The sequence below is a fragment of the Eumetopias jubatus genome, unplaced genomic scaffold (genome assembly GCF_037043125.1).
Source record: "Eumetopias jubatus isolate StellerSeaLion01/CBP00866 unplaced genomic scaffold, mEumJub1_p1.0 scaffold_8, whole genome shotgun sequence".
Classification (NCBI taxonomy): domain Eukaryota; kingdom Metazoa; phylum Chordata; class Mammalia; order Carnivora; family Otariidae; genus Eumetopias; species Eumetopias jubatus.
Window position 1 is genome coordinate 79,682,917 of NW_028274814.1, and position 26,699 is coordinate 79,709,615.

Genomic DNA, 26,699 nt, shown 5'->3' on the forward strand with positions numbered 1-26,699 from the left:
CGTTTGTATTTTCTAGAATTTCGTATGAATAGAATCATACTTTGTTGTACTTTTCCACTCGGCATAATTATTTTGAGATTCATCCATGTTGTGTATATCGGAGGTTCGTTCCTCTTAATTGCTGAATAGTAGTCTGTCAAATACATATACCACCATTTCTTTGTCCTTTCAGTTCTTGATGGACATTTGGATGCTTTCCAGTTTTTACCTGTTACAGATAAAGCTGCTATGAACATTCACGTACAAGTCCTTGTATATTTTCATTTCTCTTGGGTAGATAACCAAGGAGTAGATTGGATGGATTATGCCATTAGTAGGTGGAATGGGTAGGTGTTTAAACTTTTAAAATAAACATTTTTAGGTATCATAGATCTGTTTTCTGCCAGGAAGAGGGAAGTCCTTTCCACTCATGGCTAACAACTAAAAGTGCTTACAACAGTTAAAGGCAGTAAATTCAGGACTTTCCTTCCCTTAAAATCGACAAGCTAATTGTTACATGTTTTCTAATTGGTTATAAATGAATTTTAGGCGTCTGGTTATCAGTATAAAATGGTGCTGTGTTAAAAATCACACCAGCTATAAACTGAAGGACAAACCATGGCTTAAAAATTGTTTTCTCTTCTGTAGAACCTATGGTATTCATCTTACATAAAAGTAGAGTTTAGGCAAGGACCTATGGTATTCATCTTACATAAAAGTAGAGTTAGGCAAGGAACTTGATGGATAAGAGTTGTGAGTTCATGTTCAACTGGAGCAGAATCAGTGGGAAAATAACTTTATTACTATTAAATCTTGCCCAGATTTCTTCTAATCCACAGCAGTTTCCTGGGTGATAGCTATTTGACAAATTCAAAAAACTACCGAATAAACATACAAATATTTAAGGGAGCTCATTTTTATTTCTTAAAAGATAAAGTCATGTTCTGTGTGATCTTAATAGGCAATCCGCCAGAAGCTTTGCACAGCCAGTTTTGTGCTGGTGAGCTAACGTAGGGTGGATTATTTGGGGAGGAGAAGGGGAACTAAGGATTACTGGCCAACTGCTATCTGCTGGCACTGCTGGGGGTGCCTTCTGGACATTGTCTCATTCCATGGTCTCCTGTTGCAGTTAGCACAAAGACCCTTAGCAGCCCAGCACTATCCACTGGTCCAGCCTCATCTTTCATCAGTGTAGCATCCTGTGCTTGAGCTAGTCCTATTGCTTTCAGATCTTCAAATGTGCCTTTTCTGTCCCCTCCCAGCATCCTAGCATGCTGTTCCCTCTCCCTGACTCTTTGCTCCCCTGCCCCCCAATGGCCCTCAGAACCAATAGCTACTTACCCTTCTGGCCTGCCTGGGTTTAGGACTCACTTCCTTGGGTGCGTGCACTGTGTAAGACTCTAAGTCCTATTAGAATAGGGACGTATCTTCCTTGTTCACCATTTTATTCCTGCCAACTAGTGTAGCGCTTCGTGGTATTTGTTGAAGGGATGAACAAGCAAACCCTCTCAGATGGATAATTTTATCCCCAAGTCACGTAGCTTGTGAGGGGCGGACCCCAGAGTTCAAATGGAAGATAGACACCAAGGCCATGTCTTTTCCAGCCCACAGTTTTAGTCACTAAACACTCAGGAGGACTGGCAGGCAAACAAGGTAATTGAATTGAAACAATGCACCTAATTACATAATTGATCCAATATAGAAACATAGTGAAGCCAATTTTCCATAAACCTAATCATGAAAATACTGGTTTTACTATCTTCTGAAAATTGGGTTATTCTGATTTTAGACTTAACACAGTTTAAAATAAATGATCCAATAAAGACAGCCTGTAAATCCAGTGGAGTTTGTGGGATCCTGAGATGTATGACCCTGAAAGTACTTTGTTCTTAGGGTCAGATTCACCTGTCCCACGCCACCTGCCCATTCATCTTTTCTTTAGCATGTTTATAAAGACAGAAATCTCTGCCCTCCAAGGTACCGTTGAAATGTTGGAATATTTTTTGGGAATGATACAAACCTCTTTCCTTGAATAAAAAGCTACAGATGCTGTTACTTTTCTTTATATTTTCCTTAAGTCACTCTCCTTTTGCATTATAGATCTCTTTCCCCTTTAAAGAACCTCATCGATGTATCCTTTGGGGTCTGACCACTGTTTACCTCTCCAGCCTCATCTTTTGCCCCTTACACCTCAAAGTCTTTACTCCATTTACATAGAAGTTCTTAAAATCCTTGACTAAGATTAGTACCCCTCTTGTGAAACCCTTTCCTTACCCTGTTTCTTAGCATCCTTTGTATTCTTGTGAGATAGTCCGTGGGATTGTGTCTCCTGTACCAGACCTTAAGCCTTTTTAGGGCACTGTCTTAGAAGAACATATACATCTCAGAACCCCCGGAACCTGACATAGTTTCCAGCACGTATTGTAGTTATGTAGTAGATTGTAAAAATAATCAGTCTTGGGCCTCACATCTCCTTCAATATGAGATAATAAGTTGGAGGTGGTTCAGAGCAGGAAGCCAGGATATAGTCATTATTTTAACTTCCTTGCTTGCTCTGGACCTGCAAAATTTGGCTTCTAGGTTAAATTAGTCTTTTGTGGTTCAAATTTCCATTGTCGAGTGCTAGCAGCATTCTAGCCCTGTTAGTTACCTCTTTGGCTCTTTGTGTTTTTGTTTTTTTTAATGATTTTATTTTTAAGTAATCTCTATACCCAACGTAGGGTTCGAACTTAAAACCCTGAGATCGAGAGTTGCCTGCCCTACCTGAGCCAGCCAGGCAGCCCTCTCTCTCTGGCTTTTTGAACCAAAGCAGAACGCATACCTACAGTTTCCCCTGAGTTAGAGTGTTCAGCAGGACTAACCACAGGGTGTTTAATTTTTTAAAAAATTGAATGAAATTCAATCCACAGGCCATTAATTATAACCCCCTAAATCATGTCGAAGGGTTTGTTTCAGATCAGACCAAACGCCCCTTTTAACTTGTATGGCTCCTAAGCTGAGAGCCTTGAAATAAATTCCTGACTTCTGCTTCCCTCGGCTATCCTATATTTGGTTGAACTTTTCCTTTTTTATTTTCCTCAACATGGTTTTCTAATTTAGGCCTTATTTTCCTGAAGTCAGAGCCAGGCCAAATACAGGCATCAGTACATTTCTCACAATTCTTCTCTGAGAATTAAGGAGAGCAATACAGATCAGGGTTGTCTCCTGTCATGTTTGAAAAGCTTACGTGTGCTGAGTGACCACTTTTCCTCTAAAACCATGAATGCCTCCAGGCTAAGCACTGTTTCTAATTCCATTTGTAGTTCCCCAGCATCTAACTCACTGTTAGACACTTAAGTTGTTGTTAACAAAAGTAAGTTTTTATATCACCCTATCAAGATCATTTCCTTTTGAGTAGACACTAATTAATATGTACTTGTCAGAATCAGTGTAGCAACCTATCACAAGGTTCTCTAATTAAGAGGTTGAGGAAGATTTATAAGCACTTCAGTATTACTTGAATATAAGTAGATATGCCAGAAGAATTTAGATCCTGGTTAAGTTCAGAACAGAAAAGCAGTGAATGAAGTTTAAATATTCTAAAAGGGATTTTTTTTAAGAACTTAAAATTACTTTTAGATTTAGGCTGTTTTATTTTTGCAGGTTTTGTCCATAGACCTTTCCGTGAGATTCTTGAGAAACTTTACATACTAATCTACCTTAAGAATGTGAATAGGGGCACCTGGGTGGCTCAGTTGGTTAAGCATCCCACTCTTGATTTTGGCTCAGATCATGATCTCAGGGTTGTGATATCAAGCCCTGCATTGGGCTCCACGCTGGACATGGAGCCTCCTTAGGATTCTCTCTCTCCCTCTCCCCCATTCCCCCCAAATCTCTCTGTCTCTCTAAAAAAAAAAAAAAAAAAGTGCAAATATTTTGCTGGTATCAAAATTGAATGTGTGATCAATGAGCAAGAACTGAAAGGTCTCTGTTCTAGGCAGGATCGAGAACTTCTTTTTTTCTAATTCCACACAGACACGTCTTCGGCCTCTGAGGATGAGGGCTCTCTGAGACGCCAAGCTGCGCTCTCTGCTGCCTTGCAACAGAGCTTACAGAATGCTGAGTCCTGGATCAACCGTTCAATTCAGGGATCGTCCACTTCTTCATCCGCATCTTCTACGCTGTCCCATGGAGAGGTCAAAGGAACCAGTGGGTCTCTAGCTGATGTATTTGCCAATACTCGAATAGGTAGGAGCTGGATCTACCCAAGAAGCTCAAATTATGTTCCATTTAGCTCCCAGCATCCAGGAAATAGTTTATGATTTGTATTAGGTTTTTCACAGTGGCCAAAGAAAATCAGAACGAACATAACAGTTAATGGGGCAAAGAAGGAAACACCAGAAATACATTTGGAATGATAGGTATCATCTGCATTATTGGTGCATAGCATTGCCCACCTGAAGCCATAGCTATTTCCATAAGCAATACTCAAGCTGCAAGATATAACACCAGTCTTAATGTGGGTTTATCCCTGTTAGAGAATATTCCATGTATTTAAAAGGTGTTAAACTATGTAACATCTTAGATTTTCCCAGGATTGTTATCTGTGTTTTCTCAAACAAAAACCCATAAAACCTGAACAGATTCTGCACTAAGCCAGTATCAGGGAAGCCCTTTGTCTTTAGCATAAAGACTGGATTTATTGTCCTTGCTGCTGTGTTATTGCTACAACTGGGGTGTGCAGGCTGAGGATGTTGGTGCTCTTTGAGCTGCTACCTGCTGCTGATGCGCCTGTATGGACGTTAGCTTTTGCTTGGCTCTGCTTTATGTTTTTGTGTGTGTTTTTTTAAGAGTTTGTGACATCTGCAGGTAAAGATACAGCTCAGATCTCTGCTTCTGCTAAATTGGTTGGTACATATTGCACTAAGTAATGTATTTTGAACATCATGTGTCTGTGGTGTCTTAGTTTTCGTATCAGTGACCTTTCTCTATTACCTTACATATATATATATATCTTTAATCTATTAATTGATTTCTGAAAAGAAAAACTTAGAAAATTTGTAATTCAAGCCTGTAATTAGTAAAGAACATAGCTACCTGGAGGGTATGATTGCCCACATTAAAAAGCTAAGTGCCAACCGCTGGTGCCTTGTCTTGCACTCTTGGCTCTGCCCTGTAATTCACTGAACCTCTTAAAGTAGCTACAGATGAGCACACTCACCGCCTCTTCTGTTTGGAAAGACAAGCAGCAGAGCCATGGTTGGGTAAGGTTTTATTTCCACATTTGTCTAAAAGAGAACAATTTCAGTTATTAAAAATATTGTCCTTTTTTTTAATACTTCATTTATTTATTTGATAGAGAGAGACACAGCGAGAGAGGGAACACAAGCAGGGGGAGTGGGAGAGGGAGAAGCAGGCTTCCTGCAGAGCAGGGAGCCCGATGCGGGGCTGGATCCCAGGATGCTGGGACCATGACCTGAGCAGAAGGCAGACCTAATCCCCAGTTGACTCTGTCTGGATTTTTCTTAACAAGATGATTTCATCTGACCTTATATTTTTTCTCTTGCTTCTGCTAGTCTATGAAAGGTTTTTTTTTCAGGTACTCACAGAAACCATTTTATCTAACATTATTGCCTTTTGGATGTTTTCTCTAACAGAAGCAATTCATCTTCCCAGTAGAAAAAATTGAAGGTACAAATAAAGATAAAGTAATCTATAAAGCCACTTCCCATGGATAACACTTTAATGTGTCTATTCCTAGATTTTTTTTGTATATGAATATGTAGGGTTTTGGTCTTTTTAACAAAAATGTAATTGTACTAAACATAGTGTTCATAACCTGCTCTTCTTAGCAGTGTATCACAAACATCTTTTAGATCATTAATATAGAATTATACTGTATTTTTATGGTTTCAGAGTATGCCATTATATGGTTATGCTTTGGCTTATTTAGCCCTTCCCCTGTTTTGGACATTTAGGTATTAACCAGCTTTTTGTTATTGTAAAAACTGCTGGAAGGAACATCCTTGAACACACAACTTGGTGCATTTGTCTGATTATTTCCTTAAGATATATTGCAGTAAGTGGAATTGCTGGGTCAAATAAAAGTGCCTATTCTTAATGCTTTGTTACCTCATCCTACAGAAAGGTATCGTGGAGTATACTTGTGCTAGTATATTTAGAACTTTAAAAACTATTGAACTAGTAAGAGCAGACTTTTGGGGCGTAGAGACCCAACTCCCAAACTTATTTTAGAAATTGTTTATATTATGCTTTTTGTCTTTTTTATAGTTTTGAGTGGCTTGTTGTTACTCTTGTGAATCATATATTTTACTTCCTCTAATTTTCCTTTCCTTCTCCAGATATTTTTCTAAGGTTTTTGTAACACATCCCTGTTGAATGGCTCTCCTCCAACTTATGTCATTTGGTTTCTCAATATTAAGAATCCCTACATGAAGCAGAGTACAATAACATTATTTAATCATGCTTCAATCAAGGGAAGAACCTTGTGTGTCAAGTAGATCCGAGGTTCTTGTGGGTTATTTTATAAAAATTGGAAGTGGGCTTTATCTGGTTTTCTTCATCTGGAGACCTGAGGAATCTGACCCCACTCCCAAGTCACTCCTTCCATTTTCAGTGGAAGAAGAAACATAGATAAGTCAACATAAACATGAAGAAATGCTTGAGACTAGAAGACTCAAGACTAGTCTTCAAATGCTTGAGACTATTATGACCATACTTACTTTGTTTTCATTTTGAAGTCACTCACAGTTTTTATTCTATTACGATTATTAATATTGAATTTCTACCAGTCTTTCTGTGTAGGAAAGAATGTTTTTCAGGAATATTTGATATGTGATTTGCTCTTACTAGGGCTATTCAAATTTTAAAAATAATAATTTTGATAGGCCCTTCCTTAACCTCTTGCCCTCTCATTATATCTTCCTCGTAGAATTTGATTTCAAAGGTTATTTTATAACAGTTGATGCCCTGTTTATGTAATTTTTTCCTTGTTAAGAAACAACAAAAATTTAAAGAATTTTTGCTATGTAATATGATTCTAAATTTTGTTTTCTCCCCTCTTAGAGAATTTCTCTGCTCCCCCTGATGTTACTACAACTACCTCTTCTTCATCATCATCTTCCTCAATGCGCCCAGCAAATATTGATCTGCCCCCCTCGGGGATAGTTAAAGGCATGCACAAAGGATCCAACAGGTCCAGCCTTATGGATACAGCTGATGGTAGGGAGTTCTTTTGGGCAGCTAAATAGGGAATATTAGTTAAACTGGGAAAATCGACATCGTGAATAGCCGCACCTGAGTGGTTGAGCAGAACTCCACTGCCCGCATGTCCCCTGGAGCACCCTCTTTTTCAACAGCCTGCCCTGTGGCAGCACTGTTACTTGTTCAGACAGTCTGCATTGTCAAAAGATATTCTGAACAAAAAACTGAGTATGGAAAAAAAAAAAGAATGCTATAAGTAAAAAAGAGGATTAGATGAAATCTGGAAGCAGGATGTTAATAATAGCACCATATTTGTTCTGTGTTGTCATAAAACTTGTTATGTACATATTTGTACATTTCTGGCCCTGTTGAATTAGAATAAGACTGAGCAAAAGCCAAATGTCATTAGAAATAAAAACTCCTAAGAGGATTGAGAAGCTGAGATAGCCCTAAAATCAGTGAATTTTAACTTACTGTTTTTCCCCTTCTAGGTGTTCCTGTCAGTAGCAGAGTATCCACCAAAATCCAGCAGCTTCTCAACACTCTGAAACGACCCAAAAGACCTCCCTTAAAAGAATTTTTTGTGGATGACTCTGAAGAAATTGTGGAAGGTAGTAGTAATAATACTGAAGACATACATTCCTTCAACAAACATATCTTAGGCAATTACTACATGTCAGGTACCGTAGGATTTAAAGGTGAATGAGGCAGCATTTTTGTTGAAAGAATTCGTAGTTCTCTGTTCTTCTTTCCCTAAGGATCATTTGTATTTCAGATCTCAGGTGCAAAATAAAGAGGGGGGAAGGGGGCAGAAAGGCGAAGAGATAACTATGGAGGCATATAGAACTATCCTTGTAAAATATGCTCTTTGAAATTAGGAACTTTCCCAAATATAAAATTTTTTAAGTTATTTACGTTTTGCATTATCCTAGAATACACATGTCAAATTTGACCTCAAAAATTTGCTGCCCAGTTGGAGACACTTGCAGATCTTATTGTCAGAGTTCTCCCTTTTGTAACAGTCTTTCCTCTCCTTCCAACCCTGCCTTAATCCTTTCAAATAAAGTCTCTCCTTACGGGGGAAAAAAAAAAAATTTGCCCGTCTTTTTTGATACAACATAATCCTTTTGTTAAATCAGTCAGTCAACACATATGTCTGCTTTTTACAGGACAGTGTGGTAAATGGTGAAGAGTTCAAAGATTTATGAAAATAGAGCCATTCCTTCATATTGTTTACACATTAGATGTACTAAAATATATACACGTGAAAGCATAGTTTAGCCAATAAGTATGTATCGACTAATACAACAGCTGGGAGAAGGGCAGAAATCAGTCCCATCTGTGTGGTTAGGGAAAGCTTCGTAGAGGAAGTAGTAATAGTGATTTCTTTCTTTAATAATTTAACAGATATTTATGGATGAAACCGTGATGTTTAGGATTTAATAGGAAGAATTGGGAGTTGAATGAGTATTAGTATAGATGAAATGAAAGTGGCCGTTTGATAATTATTGAAGCTGGATGACGAACAGATCTACCTAGCAAAAGGTTTTGTCAAAAGAACTGAGCCTTGGTAGCTTTGTAGTTTGGTTTTACATCCTGAGACTAATATAGTAGGCTTTGATCACTTTGCATGTGTTAATGGAACTAGGCATGTTAATAGACTAGATCTGGTCTTAGCCCACTTTATGCAGCCAGAAGCAACAGGCAGCCTGACATAGGAGGTCAAGATGACTTTATATTTCTTTAGGAGTCACTAAACTCACTGAACTACGGACATCTTCCTACATATCCTGATATTCAAGATGCTCATACCAGTAATAGCCTCCCCAGTATTTCTAGCACTGTGTATTAACCAGGCAAATAAAGGTCAAGGTTTAATAGGAATCATACTTGAACAATTTTCATTGGCAGAATAGCACTAACAGCTTTCCACTAATTATAAATGGGCAACAATTGCTTATTTCATTTATCTTTGGAAAAGTAAAGTATCCACATGTTTTTGGAAGCCTTTGAAAGAGTGTCCCTCAGGGTCTGCATTGAGGCCTAGTGGGTGGCAATAACGTATACACTTTTATGACCAGAAGACTATGCCTACCATATATACAGTCCATAAAAACAAAACTATTTAGAATTACACATGTTTATTTTTTTAATGAATATGGTGGTTTAGAGTCTGGGAATATATGAAGCAGAAGGGCAGCTGAAACGTTATATACCTACGGCAGTAAATTGGAAAGTTGAAACTATTTCATTAGTTTTATGTTAGTAGAAAAAAGAATCGAGACATTTTAAGTAAATTTCCAAAGTCTGTCATTAAGTTGAGCTATAAAATAAAATTTATTTCATATTTCATTTGCCCATCTAATACTTGCTGCTTATTCTGTTTCTTTTCCTTTCTATGCCTCTTCTCTCATCTCCCACACACCTGGCTAATTCCTACCCTTCCTCTAAGACTCAGCTCCCATGGGGGACTCCGTCCTCTAAGCTAGGTGATGTGGCCTTCTTCTTCCATCCCTGTAATGTTTCTGTCATGCATTGTTCATGTTTCTCTACTTAGTTCTGTGTATGTGTGTGTGTCCGCCTTGCACTCCAGATACCTTGTGAGGGTGCGGACTCGGTGCTTCTTACACCTAGCACTTATCAGAGACAATAAATGTTTGTTCAAAGAATGGTATGTACAGCATTTATTTCCTCAGTGTTTATCACATCCTGTGCGTATCATTGGCACTCAGTAAATGACTTTGTTCCATGTGTAAATTACCTTTCCTGCAATGAAAATAGAATTTTTTGCTTTTTATTTGAATAATATTGGTTCATTGTATAAAAATTAAGAGGACTTTTATTTATATGAAAAAATATGAAATACTATTCACCTCCAATTTCTGGAATGACCATGTTAATAATCTAGCACTTCCTTTCCCCCAAATTCAGTTCAGTTTAATTAACATCAATTGAGCTACCATTATGTATTAGGCACCATAGGTAATAAGAAGACAAAGAACCAGGCCTTCTTTCAAGAAGGTGTCAGGCTTAGGGGGATAAAAGCTTACACAGTAATTCTTTGAGGATCCTCAGTGCTTTAATTAAGGGTAGACTGCCATACAGTGGGGGAGCACTAAGGAAGGAATGACTGGGGACGGCTTCCCAGGGAATGTGCTGTTTGAGCTGCATCCTGGCAAAGATGAGTACAAGTATACCGGGAGCAAAGGGGTTGGCCAGATGAGATGTGTACAAAGGTACGGAGACATGGAACACTGTCATCCATGCTGTCTCTGTCTTTTGACTAAGATCAAGTGTAATAATGACCCTAAGTGTTACTATCCCCATTTTACAGATGAGGAAAAATGAGGCTCAAGTAACTCAAGTTGATTAAGGTCACACTGGTAAAATGTTAACATAAATTTGGGTTTTCTGACATACAGTTTAATGCTTTTTCGTTAAGTATAACCCAGTGAAGTGCAACCTGACTCGCTAACATCAGACACTTCTGGATTAGAAGGATTTAAGGATTTAAAAACCAGTTGAGTCAAATTATAAAATTGCTAAAAAGGAATGTAGGCTCTCTGCTTTTCTGTACGTTCAGTGATTTGCTTTGTTAGAGTCAGGATTAGTTTATTACATAAAATATATTAAATATGATTTCACAGTTGTGTGGGAAGGGAATTCAGGCCCATTTTGTGGATTACCATTTCTAGCGATATCATTTCTCTTTTCAGAGTGAGTTTAAACCAAATAAAGATGAAGAGAAAAGGGAAATATATTTGCAATTAGAGACCTAAGTTCTGTTAGTTGCTATTTGTATATATTTCAGATAATATTTTTATAACCCCTGGGGTGTTTTTTTTTGGTACAGTACCTCAGCCAGACCCCAACCAGCCCAAGCCTGAAGGACGGCAGATGACCCCTGTAAAGGGGGAGCCATTAGGAGTCATCTGTAACTGGCCTCCTGCTCTTGAGTCGGCCCTGCAGCGCTGGGGCACCACGCAAGCAAAATGCCCCTGTCTGACCGCCCTGGACGTGACGGGGAAACCAGTTTACACGCTCACATATGGTCAGTTTGCAAGAGTCCCATCTCCTTCCTTTTCTCCTGATAGTTGTTCAGATTATCATGGGTGGTGTTTTCATCTTGATATTTAGCGGTTGCTGGTCATTGTGTTTCAACAGATCTTTTAAATAATTTTAATAGGATCCTGAGTTCTAAGTAAAGCTATTGTCAAATATTTTCATTTACTAAATGATATTTGCAAAGCAGCTAATATTTAAAAGAGCAGAGGGCGCCTGGGTGGCTCAGTCGTTAAGCGTCTGCCTTCGGCTCAGGTCATGATCCCGGGGTCCTGGGACTGAGTCCCACATCGGGCTCCCTGCTCAGTGGGAGGCCTGCTTCTCCCCCTCCCACTCTCCCTGCTTGTGTTCCCTCTCTCACTGTCTCTCTCTCTCTGTTAAAAAAATAAATTAAAAAAATCTTTAAAAAAAATAAAAGAGCAGAAAGAAGAAAGAGGCTTTCTGGATCCACTGATGATTTAATATTAGAAGGGGATTTGGAGATGTTTGGGCAGGATATATGGCAGGATAGTTTTTGTTTTTAAAGAAATGCCTTTTTTTTTTTTTTAAAAGATTTTATTTACCTATTTGAGAGAGAGAAAGAGCGAGAGAGAGCACAAGCTGGGAGGAGAGGGAGAAGCAGGCTTCCCTCTGAGCAGGGAGCCTGACAACACGGGGCTTGATCCCAGGACCCTGGGATCATGACCTGAGCTGAAGGCAGATGCTTAACTGACTGAGCCACCCAGTTGCCCCCAAAAATCTGATAGTTTTATCTAAAAATTGAAACCAATTACTTTTTAGATCTTTGCCATCTCATTCTACCTCTTGCTAGAACAGGCACAAAATTTTATAATGAACAAAGAATTAGGGATGCCTGGGTGGCTCAATCGTTTAAGCATCTGCCTTCAGCTCAGGTTGGGATCTCAGGGTCCTAGAATCGAGTGCTGCATCCAGCTCCTTGCTTGGCGGGGAACCTGCTTCTCCCTCTGCCTGCCACTCCCCCTGCTTATGCTCACTCTCTCTGACTAATAGATAAATAAATAATCTTTAAAAAACAACAACAACAACAAAAAACTCCCCAAGAACTGGTACTTTTCCATTAAGTTTTGCACCCCAGCTAAAGTTTGATTTTTCCTTTTTAAATAACTTTTCAAAGTAACTTATTTTTCTTTCAAAAATTCCTCTAAAATAATTTTATTTTTCAATTTTTAGATTTTTTAAAAAAGATTTTATTTATTTGAGAGAGAGAGCTCAAGCGGGGGTGGGGACGGGAGGGGTCAAGGCACAGGGAGAGGAGAAGCAGACTCCCTGCTGAGCAGGGAGCCCAGGACCCTTAGATCATGACCTGAGCCAAAGATAGACGCTTAACCAACTGAGCCACCCAGGTGCCCCTATTTTTCAATTTTCAACAAGAAGAGGAATGGATTCAACCTGGGCTGTGAGATTTTGTACTAGTTTATTCAAACATCAGGTTCCTTTTTCCCTTCAGAAGTGAGGTGCAGGGATGCCTGGGTGGCTCAGTCGGTTAAGCGTCTGCCTTCGACTCAGGTCATGATCCCAGGGTCCTGGGGTCGAGTTCCACATCGGGATCCTTGATCAGCGGGAAGCCAGCCTTCTCCCGGCCGCTCCCCTTGCTTGTGCTCTCTCATGCATTCTCTCTCTCTCTGGCAAATAAATAAAATCTTAAAAAAAAGAGGGCGCCTAGGTGGCTCAGTTGGTTGAGCGACTGCCTTCGGCTCAGGTCATGATCCTGGAGTCCCGGGATCGAGTCCCGCATCGGGCTCCCTGCTCAGCAGGGAGTCTGCTTCTCCCTCTAACCCTCTTCCCTCTCGTGCTCTCTGTCTCTCATTCTCTCTCTCAAATAAATAAATAAATAAATATCTTAAAAAAAAAAAAAACTTAAAAAAAGAAGTGAAGCACATGTCCATAAACCTAGATACTGAGTAATTTTCGGAAAAAAGTTTTCGTTTAAAGAATCTGACAGACTGACGTGAGTTGAAAACCCTAGCTGCCCCTCTGAATGAGTTAGATGTAAAACTAACATACCTATTAAGAATGACATGATTTCTTTTTCACTTTCTGCATAATCTGAGATAAGAATTTCTAAGGGTGTTTGGAGGGAGGGGGAAGAAAGAGGGGAAGATTAACTTTTTTTCCCCCAAAAAGTGGTTTTTAGCATTCATTTCAGAAGCTATGTGTTAATTTCATCCATGTAACCCTTAAAGCCGTTAGCTGACCAAATCTTTACCTGTTTATTTAACATCTATGAATATATCCACGTTTCACCTAATTTCCATATTGTCTGTTTTCACTGAAAGACACTGCCATGGAATGCTTAATCATTTGAGTCATACTTTTGCTTTGCAGTTAACCTCAAGTGTCTAATACCATATATGTAAGTAGTTCTTCAGAAGAAGCTTAGAGCAGAAGTAGTCTTCTGATTTTCAGCCCTGTTATAAAAATTGTTGTCCTCCCTTTAAATGTGATCTGCTAACATCAAATTATTTCTAAAGATATTCAGATTACTTCACAAAAGAATTTGAAATATTATCTATACCAGAATGAGCATCTGTTAATGCTTTCTTTTTGTTTGGAACCAGGACTGTCTTCTATAAACTCAAGTGAATATAAAGCATTTTTTGTGGGGGAGGGGCTTTGCGTGTTGGGGGCGATGCTTGTCTAATGAGACATTTGGAAGGGCCACTGTCTTACTAAATGTGCTAATGAACTGAATGCCCCCTTGCTGAGGTAGGCCTGTGTTTTTCTATATGATTCTTTTCTTTTTCCAGGAAAGTTGTGGAGCAGAAGTTTAAAGTTGGCCTACACACTGCTTAATAAACTGGGGACCAAAAACGAGCCTGTATTAAAACCTGGAGACAGGGTAATTGGTTTTTTGGTTTTAGGGAGGTGATGTTTCATTGTTTTCTAATATGCACATTCTGGATTTTTAATGCACAACGGTACAATTTATGTTAACTCTTATTCTTAGAAAATGAAAATGGTTTGCTCAGTGCCAGGTTATAATTCTTACATTCATAGATTGAAGGAAATTCACATGTCCCTTTCAGTAGCTGCTACTCAGTAAATTCTTGTGCTAATACAAAGAAAGAGGAACCTAACTCTTTCTGGAAATAAATATTTCAATAATCAGACAACAAAAATAGCAATAAAGTTTGCTCTGATTTTTTTTCATTACAAATTACCCCATAAAAATTTTTCAAAACATTTTCTGTGGTTTTATGTAGAGAGGGTGACCCATGTTCTAAGAAGAAACAAAATGACATAATTTAATTTCTTCTTAATTGAAGGTGACATTAAACAAAAATTTTTTTCTAACTTTTTGAAGAGTTTTTTCCTATCAATGACTTTCTAAATATGATGACTTCTTATCGTCAAATGTTACTTTTTATTTGGTATTTGTAGAATGAAGCACCAACTACACAACAGACTTCTTTTTAGTAGGCTCATGATATAGAACCTCCTGAACTAGACTTTTAAAAATACTTTTGCACTGTGGCAAAGGGCACCTAGAGGGTGACTTCCACTTATAATTGTGACACATGAGGGTTTCCTGGTCCTCACTGAACCTAAGAAAGTAATTTTTGTGTCTTCCTAGCACCATAGACACTTGTGTGCAGGAAGGAAACAGGTTGTCTTAAATGTTTTATGGAATTAACATTTTTTAGAACTCTAGAAAGGATTAGCAACTTCAGGATTGAATTTATCTTAGGAGTGAGTTAAGAGAATTTGAAAGTAAAAGAAGGGGAAACAAGAGTCTGGTGACATAATTAAGTTTAACATGTTAATCTATAAACATCTAAGCCAAGTAACAAGCTCCACAATGGTAATGGTTTTACATTCCTTCAGTAAATTAGGAAGGGTCAGTTATCCCTATGATGCATTACAGGTGAGATCACAATTTTGAACAGTTTGAACATGGGTTTCACTGTTTATCTTTTGTAGATGAATTAACTTTTTATCCATAATGGCTTGTGCCAATATTACTTACACCCATTACCAAAGCCTTCATGCTGGAGTACTTGCATTGTTGGTTAAGTGAGTGAGGATTAATGCAATGAACTCATTAAAGAATAAGAAACCTTGAGTTGGCCCTATAGTGGCAATCTAGTCAGTCAACTCCTGTGAGTTCTCTGAGAGTTGTAAGGCTTATTCTCTAATATGCTGGCCTATCTAGAGAGACCCATTACATTTATTTTATTGTGTCAGTCCTGCACTAAAGTAAATTGCCTTAGGTTTCACAAGTAATTAACTTACTACTTAAGGTGAGTTGTTAACTGCTCAATCACCATAGAATTCAGTGAAAAATTTTTCTTATGATGATGATGAATTGCATTATAGTTTCCAAAACATGTCTAGTATAATCATGGGAATGATAGAAATCTTTTTTAGACTTGTGCATTTTTCTCAATAACTTCATTTTCTGTAGGCTATTAGTTTTATTGTGTTCATGAGACATGTTATATATAAATGTTTATCTTAGACAGTGACACTGAAAGTATTAGTCTAGTTTTATTCCTCTGTTATTGAATGTCATTATGCATTTTAGGTAGCCCTGGTTTATCCCAACAATGATCCAGTCATGTTTATGGTGGCTTTTTATGGATGTCTCCTGGCAGAAGTGATTCCAGTGCCTATAGAGGTACCTCTTACCAGAAAGGTAACATTGCTAAATTTAAGAGGAATGTAGCCTGATGTGACATGGTGGGCATCGGGTTCTTGGATCGATTGACTCCATCATGACATTAGAAACAGCCTAACCATTTTCTTAAGTATTCAGCTTCACTTTCTAAAAACATGAGAGTTGTAGACAAATAATAGTTATTATTGTTTATAAATTTCAGGAAAATAATGTTTCAACTAAGTTAGATTTTTTATATATAAAATTTAAAAATCATGGGGGCATACGTTACTTTTCAACAATTAACCATTTATAAAGAGGATCCCTATTACTTCCTTGAGACTATAGATAATCCACATTTATAATAGGTGAGAACTTTTTGTAAAGGGATTTCCTTTAATTGTATCATACAACCCAGGATTTCTCTTAAGTTGAAGGATGATACAGTGATGCAGATTACTACTCTGGGGAATAAGATTTTACTTTAATGACCCATCAGCCCATGCAGCATATGTAGCAAATTTTTTTAAGTTTAACCAAAAGATTTCTCCATGAGCTGTTTGACCCTAATTTTCTCCTACAGTTTATTATTGAGGGATCGTGATAAAGACAAATATGATAGAGATTGTGGATTTATAAGAAAACAGTTATTTTGTGCAAGGAATAAAAAACAAATTGGTAACATCCCTGAAACTCTGGTTGATGGGATATAGCATCTTTAGATTAGTCAGGAAATCATAGGGTTGTTCTTAAATTATTAAGTTGGCTGTGTTTGTGTGGTTTCATAATGATACTTTCAAGGTGATATTTTAATGGAAATACCTTAGACTATCTCTTTCGTTGTTTTCTCTGCTGTTGTCATAAGGTTTAAATCTTACCTCCTTTAAAATAGAATAATAAGGAAGTATATGGATTTGGGTATAACCATTCATTCGCTTTCATTGTAAATTTGGACATTTGGTGTCCATTTACGTTATTTTATTCTGACCTGGCTTCCTTTGCTTTTGAATTTGGGGATGTGGCTAGGTCAAGACAACTTAACCAGGTTCACATCACATCTATTTCATTGGCCTGAAATTAATTTAAAAGAGGAACGTTGCTGACTTTTGAATAAAATGGTCACATTGGCTGGTAGAATTCACGATTAGCAATGTCAGATTTTAATAAGATATTTGATTTGTACTCAGGAAGTCATTGTATTGTAGAAGTTATTTGGAAGAACATATTGTCATTGGAGTTTGACAATTGCCAGGTGTCAGTGGGGTCCCGTGAATATTATCACACAAGTGCCAGAGCCTTGCTCAGTGTTAGGTCTGGGGCCCGGGTGTGCTCACGTTCACTCCCCACCGTGCTCATTATCTTCTCTCCACAGGATGCTGGAGGGCAGCAGATTGGCTTCTTGCTAGGAAGCTGTGGTATTGCCTTAGCTCTTACCAGTGAAGTTTGTCTAAAGGGGCTGCCAAAAACCCAGAATGGAGAAATTGTACAGTTTAAAGGTTAGTAATATTTATACTTGAATCATCAATTAAAAGTTAAAGCTTATACTTTAATTAGTATTTTAATTTTAATAATAGCTAAGTACTTAACATCTATTTTCTTAAATTCTCACATTCTTATGAAGTAGGTACCATTATTATCCCCATTTTACAGGTGAGGAAACTGAGACACAGAGAGGTTAAGTAACTTGCCCAAAGTCACAGCTAATAAATGGCAGAGCAGCGATTTGAACCCAAATCTGTCTGATTCCACAGCCCACACCCTTAACCTTTATGCTGATGGTTGGAAAAAGCTACCACTCTGTTCACTAAAGCTAAATGCTACATGTAGAGACAGAGGATAGACCACTAACCTCAGTGGATTTCCACTGCCAAATGGACCTCCCAATTGTTGAGGTCATGTCAAGGCCTGAAACGAGCATGTGGAACGATTGTATTTTTGAAAGAAGGTATAATTGTCTGGTGATTTATCACTAAAAACTAATAAAAAATGCAGTCTTTTACTGATTTTACAATGACCTCGATTTGGTCTCTTGATACTTAAAACGACCAATGTGAATGCCTTCCCTTATGGCTTAGGCAATTCAATTTTTATTTTGGGTTTGATTTAGGTTGGCCCCGGCTCAAATGGGTTGTAACAGATTCCAAGTACCTTTCAAAGCCACCTAAAGACTGGCAGCCCCACATCTCACCTGCTGGTACAGAACCAGCGTACATTGAGGTAAGTCCTGAGACTAGAACATACATTCTGGCTTCGTGTGGCTTCAGTTGCCATCTTATAAAATTTAAAACTAACCTTTTGCAGTTTTAATTTTAGAAAAGCCTCCTGGTTTTTAGAGTTCCATCTTTTTGCTTGTAAAATGCTTGTATCGGACCTTCTAATTGTTTTTAACGTAAAAACACATTCAAGAGAAAGACAGCCCCCACAAAAAAAAAAAATTGATCCTCATCATGGAAGAAAGTTACACAAGACCTAGAGATGTACAAAGGTTTAAGAAATGATATAATGACAGAGATATTCCTCTGCCGCTTTTGGGGACGTATGGGAGTGGGAAGCAAAAGAATGGAGAAACAAGGAAGGAAAAGAGCTGTGCTTGAAAAGAACAAACTTAACAGAGGAAAGATAAAGAGCAAGAAAAAACACATGGCTAGAGGGTTTGGTATTGAAGGTCAGTGTTAGGACCTTGAGTGATCGAAACATTCAGTTTGAGGGATTAAGTCCTCCTGCGTAGCAGGCACCAGGCTAAGAGCGGCTTCAAATGCATGATCTTAGGCAATCCCCACAAGTACCCTATGAGTTTGGGGCTGTTATCAAACCTGCTTTATAGATGAGGAGACTAAGACTTAAATGAACTCAAGTAACCAACCAAAGTCCACATGACTCAAAAATGACAGAGCTGGGATTTACACTCCCATCTATTTCACTTTAAAAGCTGTGCCCTTGATGACTCTGCATTGTGCTCGAGACATATTAGTAAATGCTCACCACCTGTTTGCTAAATTAATGACAAATCAATACATTAAAAAAGAAAAGTTTGAGGAAAAAAAATCCACCCAGTCTTGAGCCCTGTGGTGATAACTGGCTATAAAAGGGAAGAGAGTGGGCAGTAGCCTTGAGCAGTGATATGTTCATGTTGGAGAAAGATGAAAGAGAGCTTAGTATGTTTGAGTGACAGACAAGTGGGGCGCCTGGATGGCTCAGTCAGTTAAGCGTCTGCCTTTGGCTCAGGTCATGATCCCAGGGTGCTGGGATCAAGCCCCGCATGGGGCTCCCTGCTCTATGTGGAATCTGCCTCTCCCTCTTCCTCTATTGTTCCCCCTGCTTCTGCTCTCTCGCTCTCTCTGTCAAATAAATAAATAAAATCTTTAAAAAATAAATAAAATAAAATAAATGACAGACAAGTAAACAGGCAATTAAAATTTAGCAGTCAGTTCTCAATCCATATCATTTCTCAGTGAGGACATAGTTCATCACTCCAGCCTCCTTAACCCTGCTCACTGGCTTCCCTGAATACTCTGTCAGTTCTCCTGCCTCAGCGAACACTCCTTTTCAGGCTTCTTTATTGGTTCTTCATTAAAAGCGAAAGGCACTTCATTGTGTGGCCCCTGCTTGGCTCTCTGACCTCATGTAGAACTACTACCCTCCGCATTTCTACACTTTGGCCATTCTGAACTAACTTGCAGTTTTTACTTAGGAACCTCTTACTACCCACAGCACATTTCTATTGAGTTTAAAGTACCCTAGGAGTCATAGGGAGCTTTTAAAGGGTTGTCAGAAGAGTTTGATAAGAATAAATATGTTGCTAAAAGATGGATCTGGTTTGGTTGGGTTAAGGTAAACAGGGAGTCCAGTTTTTACAGTTATCTGGGTAAACCCAAGCTCATGGTGATGGGGATAGAGAAAAGTAGGTAGAATTGAGAGACAGTAAGGAAGTAGAAGAGGCGGGATTTAGGGCCTGACTCTGGAGAGAGAGGAAGCAAGAAAGACTCTCAGGTTTCTGACTTGAGCAACGGGGTAGATGATGCCATCCTTTATTAAGAAAATACAGCAAGGAGGGCGCCTTGGTGGCTCAGTTGGTTAAGTGACTGCCTTCAGCTCAGGTCATGATCCTGGAGTCCTGGGATCGAGTCCCGCATCGGGCTCCCTGCTCGGCAGGGAGTCTGCTTTTCCCTCTGACCCTAACCCCTTTCATGTGCTCTTTCTCATTCTCTCTCTCTCAAATAAATAAAATCTTAAAAAAAAAAGAAAGAAAATACAGCAAGGAGGCGCCTGGGTGGCTCAACCGTTAAGCATCTGCCTTTGGCTCAGGTCATGATCCCGGGGGTCCTGGGATCGAGCCCCACATCAGGCTCCCTGCTTGGTGGGAAGCCTGCTTCTCCCTCTCCCACTCCCCCTCCTTGTGTTCCCTCTCTCGCTATCTCTCTCTGTCGAATAAATAAAAAATCTTGGGGAAAAAAAAAAGAAAATACAGCAAGAAGAGTTCATGGGCACAGGTGGGGATGAGGAATACCGTGGCGGATGCATTGGGTTTCACAGGATTACAGGTCGTTAAGGGGGAACAATTGACTCTATAAGTATGCATATCTGGAAGGAGGGCTGGGTTGGAGATCGAGAATTGGGAGCCATCAGGTAAGTGGTACCCTGATGGAATGAAGTGAAAAGAGAAAGCAGAACAGAACTTTCAGGAAATGCCAACATTTAAGGGATGGGCAAAGGAAATGGAAGGGGGAGAAGGGGGGAGAGATTATGAATAGGAGAGAAGAATATCACAAAAGCCAAGGAAGGAGACAGTGTCAAGGAAGGAGGTGTCAAATGTTACAGAAATGCAAGATAAAATCAAGTATGTCATATATCCTTTTGATTTAACAAACAGAAGTTGCTGATCTGGGTAAAAAACAGCTTGGGTGGAGCATTGAGGTAAAAAGCAAAGTGAGAGTTGATTCATTTGTAGAAGTGAATAGGCCATTTCTAGGTCTCCCCCTCCCAATAAAGGAGCTTCTGACAGACAGGAACCACATCTTAGCCACCTTGAACTCTGCAGTGCCCTGCTTGCTGGGTACTTGATATGTTGCTTCTAGTAGTGCAGCTCCAGTCACTTGTTTGGCTTCTTTAGCAGCCACTTCACACTGATGACTAATTAAACTTTTAAGAATTTTTCACACATACTTTTGTCAAGCTTCGTCATTCCTCAATCCTATCTTTGCATGATTAGAGTTTGGGGGCCCCATGCATAGTCTCAAATAGTCATGTGAAACATTAAATTCAGCCCATTACCATGGCTTGTCTGGGTTTCATTTTTGAATTCTACTTTGTCATTTGAAATAACCCATTTTATTGTGTTTTCTTATGCTTTTCTTTTTTGTGGTTTTTTTTCTAGTATAAAACAAGCAAAGAAGGGAGTGTAATGGGAGTTACAGTGTCCCGCCTTGCAGTGTTGTCTCACTGCCAAGCTCTGTCCCAGGCCTGCAATTATTCTGAAGGTCAGACTTCATCCCGTGACTGCCCTCATTGTGAGCCTCAGATATATGTGACCGTGAGCAGAGTGCTCAACAACTGGATTCCAGTTAATGACCAAATTCAGAGTGAAATGCTTTAAGACACATTCTTGGCTTGCTTTTGCTTTCTTCTTTTTCACAAATATGCTATAATTTAAAGGAACTAAAATTTTGGGCAAACCAAATATGTAAAGCATGACTTCTAGAGTGTAGAAATAGAAAACAAATTAAAACCACGTGTTTATTAGCTGCAGAATGTTATATCTCTGTCTTCCTGTGTATATAGAGCTGACACCAGCTGTACATTTGGAGTTAGAGTCAAAGAAATCCAGCTACCAAAAAGCACAAATTAAAACACAAAAATGTATTCTGTATTGTTGAACTTCAGATATGTTGATACAGTGTAATGACTGTTTGCCTTAGAATGTTCTTTACAATATTAAATTTTTTATTTTCCTTTCATAAAATGAAACAAGTTAATACATGTTCATTAAAGAGCAGCATTCTTGTCTGGTAAAATATATTTATATATAATGGAAGCAATCAAAATGCCAGAAAATAGGGATTGATTAAATTATAATATGCTCAAGTAGTGGATTATACCCTGAGGCATTAAGACTCCTGTACTTGAATATTAAAGATATAGGGAAATTGTTTCAATATATCATTAAGTGGCAACAATTTAGATACAGCGTGGTATGCCAATTTTGTTATGGTAGATATCTGTATGCCAATTTTGTTACGGTGGGTATCTGTCTAGATGTAAGTATGTTTGTGTGCGTGTGTGTATGTAAATATAGATATATATATATACACCAACTTTTTAATTTTCTCTAGGAAGCATAATTTTTTACATGTGTTTGTGAAACTTGCAAAGTTTCTAAAATAAGCATGTGTTCCTTATATAATTAGGAAAAAATACCTCTTGGAAGACAGTGCCTATGTCGGAAGGAATTTCAAACTCATTATCTCTTCTCTGACCTATGATCAGTCCCCCAGCCAGTTTGAGGGGACCCTCAAGTAATCAAAAGACCCTGACAGCTTTTAGTGATTTCTTCTGAAGTATCAAAGCAGTTGTTTAATATAGACAAGTGAGACAGTTTTACTGCTTAACACTAAAGATGATTTCCTCTTGTTTTTTTCCTTTTTTCAATCCTAGGGGAGACAGTAGTCAATGTTTTAGACTTTAAGAAGGATGCCGGGCTGTGGCATGGCATGTTTGCGGTAAGCTCCTCAGAATTATGGCCTTTAGTGTAAATTGTGCTTATAATTCAGGTCAGTATGTGTGCTGTGTAACCAGATCATCTCCCTGTGCTTGTTTGAAATTTAAGCCCCCTAAAGATCAATAATATTTTCTAGAAGAATTTTGTAATACAAATGGTAATGTTTTTTAAAGAGACTGTAATTCTGTTCTTTCTTCAGTGTGTGGTTGGGCGTACCTTTCACATAACAGTTTGTGGGAGAACTTAGGATCAAAATTTTTTTAAAACATCGGCCATCATAGTACCACTTTTCTACAAATGACTGTATATTTATTTATGATTAACAATAGTATGTTTGAGATTTGCCTCTTCTCTTTTCTGGAGAAAGGATTACATAAATGTATTTAGAACTTGACAACTGTGCTTAATGACATCTAGCCTTTCCATTGGGCAAAATATATTGAATGACTCCATGTGACAATTAAAGAATAGAGTAACAAGGTAGATCAGGCTACTTCTGTAATAGAGGAACAGGTAACATACTGTGGGAGTTAGGCCAAGGGTAGTTCCTCCCAGCTCCGATATCAGGCCATTTTTCTAAAAGAGTGACAGTTGAGTTGGACTTTGAGAAATGGGTAAGATTTAGCCATTATAGAGATATTTTGGGGTGGAGATAAAGAGAGGGGACGTTTAAATGGGAAAAGCTACCATATATAGCATGCTGAGAGATAAAGGGTCTGAGAGTTGCAAAGGACCTTCGAGAGAACATCTCATCCAACTTCCCTGCTCATTGCAGGACTCTGAGAATGAGTAGACAGTGAAGCCTGGGGGAAGAGGAGGAAGATCCCTTTTTACCCAGGACACCTCAAAGTAGTAAGAGCCTATTCCTTGAGTGTGTACATACTTTCTAGCTCATTTCTGAAGGCCTTCCCATTTTGTTTTTTTAATCAGAGGTTAAAACACCCTTTTGAGGAGTTAGAGGGAATTTTCTCCCTGTGATACAAAGAGCAAGATAGGGACATGTATAAAGACTTGGTAGTAACACCATTTTGTCCTTGAAATCCAAAACACTGTCAATGTAGCTAGAAACTTGGGGGAGGGAGGTAAAAGGGGGTTTACAATGGTATCTTGTTTTTGAGGGGCCACTTAGGTGGTAAATAAAATGGCCAGTCTAAATACCAAGACTTAGTTATTCTGTGGGCTCGATCTCTTTGGGGACACGGAGTCTGGGTATGTTTGGTTTGGGGGACAGGAGAGACACCAAATTGCATGACCCCCTCAGCTCACTCAGCTTTATCTACCCCAACACATAATAAGTCTGAGCAGGACCTCCTCCAAGAATCAGGGAAACTCTCATTTCTTGCTTTGTAATACCCACCTCTTTGTGGTATGTGGTGAGCATGCGCATGATGAAAGCACCTAGTGGGTTAGAGGGCGGTTGGCAGTATCTGGTGAATTTTAAAAGCATATATTCTATGACCCAGCAGTACTACTTTTTTGTATCTACTGTAGACAAACACTTGCACACCTGCGCAGGGAAGTAAGTATAAACATGTCCCTTGAAACATTGTTTATAATAGCAAAAAAGTTGTCAATAATAGGGAAATGGCCTAAATAAATTGTGATATAGTCATACTATGGAATAGTATGCAGCAGTTCAAAAAGAATTCTGTAGATCTCTTAGGCTGATGTGCATTGACTTAGCCCTAAAACAATTTAAATGAAAAAAAGCAAGCTGCCAGTATGCCTTTTATGTTAAAAATACTTTTATCTGGGACTCCTGGGTGGCTCAGTCGGTTGAGCATCTGCCTTTGGTTCAGGTCATGGTCCCAGGGTCCTGGGATCAAGCCCCACATCGGGTTCCCCACTCCCTGGGAAGCCTGCTTCTCCCTCTCCCACTCCCCCTGCTTGTGTTCCTCTCGCAGTCTCTCTCTCTCTGTCAAATAAATAAATAAAATCTTAAAAAAAAAATACTTTTATCTTTCTGTGGGGACAAATATATTTGTAAATATATAGAAAAAAGACTGGGAGGATAAATGCCAGATTCATAACCGATCAACTCCAAGGAGGAGAGGAGGGAACCAAGTTTGAGGATAGGTAGTAGCAAAGGAGACTTTAACCTTAGAGTCAATATTTCAGATTTTTTTCAAAGAGCATGTATTACTTGTATGATTAAAATAATAAAATACCAGTTCAGTTTTAAAATGCTTAGTATATAATGGGTATTGATTACTTTTTATCTTTCTTTGCTTTTCAGAATGTAATGAATAAGATGCATACAATTAGCGTACCCTACTCTGTTATGAAGACTTGCCCTCTCTCTTGGGTCCAAAGAGTACATGCCCACAAAGGTAATTATACATAGCATCTAAGCTTTAATTATGTGACTGTTTGAACTAAGATTTCAGGGATTTTCAGATTTCTCTTCTAGAGCCATAATTCTATGCCTTGGTGGCTTGACAGGTTTTAGAATTCAGGCACTCTAAAATCAGGTATGTTGTCTCGATGTCTTTTCTTAAGAGTTGAGATTAAATTGCTTGAATCTGAGCCCCGAATTAGATTTATTGGGTGCTTCAGTGTTCAGAGCTTCCTTAGCTGAGCTATGTGGCCTGCCTGCAGGTCACAATAACCAAAATAATTGTGTGTCCTGTCAGTCGATAGTGCTTCAGCACACCTGGCACAATTTGAAATTCTTTGAAGTCTTTTTTATTTTCTCTAAGTAAGAATCATGATCCCTAAAATAAGTAAAAATGTTTTTATGATAGTATATTAAATACATACCAATTTTAGCATGTATGTGTGTGTTAACTTTATCCCTTTTGAATTTATAGCCAAGGTAGCTTTAGTAAAATGTCGAGACTTGCATTGGGCTATGATGGCACATCGGGACCAAAGAGATGTGAGCTTGAGTTCCCTCCGAATGTTAATTGTAACTGATGGAGCTAATCCCTGTGAGTATTTCTAGAGTGTGGGTCTGGGAATATTCTTTCCTTTGGTAGGTTGAGGTTTTTGCCCCCTTTCTATAAGCTTTTTTTTTTTAACATCTGCATTGAAATGTAATTCACATACCGTAAAACTCATCCATTTAAAGTGTACAGTTTGGGGCGCCTGGGTGGCTCAGTCGTTGAGCGTCTGCCTTCAGCTCAGGTCATGATTCCAGGTCCTGGGATCGAGCCCCACATCGGGCTCCCTGCTCAGCGGGAAGCCTGCTTCTCCCTCTCCCACTCCCACTGCTTGTAGTCCCTCTCTTGCTGTGTCTCTCTCTGTCAAATAAATAAAATCTTTAAAAAAAAATAAAGATAAAGTGTACAGTTCAGTGGTTTCAGAATATGCAGTTAGTCAACTGTCACCATGAACTAAGTTCCCATATCCATACTAACTAACTAACACTCCCCATTTCTCCCTCTCTGTCCTCTAGCCCTAGGCAACTGCTCAGTTCTCCACTCTTTACCAGTTTTCCGCAGTAATGAGAATCACAATTTCAGCTTTCACGTCAATCTGTTCCAACTCCTTAGGGTCTGTGTCATCCTGTGATGCCTTCCTGAGTCTATTCCAAAGCCATGGACTGAAACCTGAGGCCATCTGTCCGTGTGCTACTTCTGCTGAAGCCATGACTGTTGCAATCCGCAGGTATCATCCAGAATGTCAGTGCCCTTGACGTATGTTACAACTCTCATCAAATGTGCAGTATTTACCGGGCACTGACAAGGGGTGCTAACTAATTTTCTGCTTCATCAGCCTGAAAGTGAAAATGACTTTGTAAAGCAGTTTGTTGAAGCATCTTGTTTATTTATCCCACTCTTGCCCTAAGGGTAACTGGTAAACTGAAAATTTGCTTTAATTATTCTCATCTCGTATTTGTGAATGAGTTCTTTTTCTGTGCTGTTTTGCTCTTCAGACTCCTTCGTTAGCATCTTAAACTACAAATAGGCTATTCTTGATTATAGCTTAAGTATGGAAAGTATACCCAAGCCAATATATTCTTAATATTGGATTTAAAATTTACTTTTTCCACTCGAATGAATGTGAACCATGCTTTGTACATGTGAAGTTGATTAATTTGACATGTTTTGGGTAGAGGAAAGGAGGATTTTTTGGTGTGTGGTAGCCAGAGGAAATTTGCTTTCTTACATAGTTGTACTT

The 26,699-nt window shown here is 38.7% G+C and overlaps 1 protein-coding gene across 4 annotated transcripts in view; it reads left to right on the forward strand.

Annotated features, from left to right (window-relative positions):
- Nucleotides 1–26,699, forward strand: part of DIP2B (DIP2 acetate--CoA ligase B (putative)) — a 215,231-nt gene that overhangs the window by 140,980 nt on the left and 47,552 nt on the right. The window contains exons 5-17 of one of the 4 annotated variants that reach the window (XM_028125652.2): nucleotides 3,994–4,206; nucleotides 7,045–7,200; nucleotides 7,674–7,796; nucleotides 11,036–11,233; nucleotides 14,013–14,104; nucleotides 15,791–15,901; nucleotides 17,235–17,358; nucleotides 17,970–18,079; nucleotides 21,237–21,339; nucleotides 22,514–22,578; nucleotides 24,814–24,907; nucleotides 25,388–25,507; nucleotides 26,072–26,186. In XM_028125652.2, the coding sequence (XP_027981453.1) occupies nucleotides 3,994–4,206; nucleotides 7,045–7,200; nucleotides 7,674–7,796; nucleotides 11,036–11,233; nucleotides 14,013–14,104; nucleotides 15,791–15,901; nucleotides 17,235–17,358; nucleotides 17,970–18,079; nucleotides 21,237–21,339; nucleotides 22,514–22,578; nucleotides 24,814–24,907; nucleotides 25,388–25,507; nucleotides 26,072–26,186 (1,624 nt within the window). The remainder of the gene's footprint in view (nucleotides 1–3,993; nucleotides 4,207–7,044; nucleotides 7,201–7,673; nucleotides 7,797–11,035; nucleotides 11,234–14,012; nucleotides 14,105–15,790; nucleotides 15,902–17,234; nucleotides 17,359–17,969; nucleotides 18,080–21,236; nucleotides 21,340–22,513; nucleotides 22,579–24,813; nucleotides 24,908–25,387; nucleotides 25,508–26,071; nucleotides 26,187–26,699) is intronic. The other 3 variants (XM_028125654.2, XM_028125653.2, XM_028125655.2) reach the window with 3 other exon arrangements.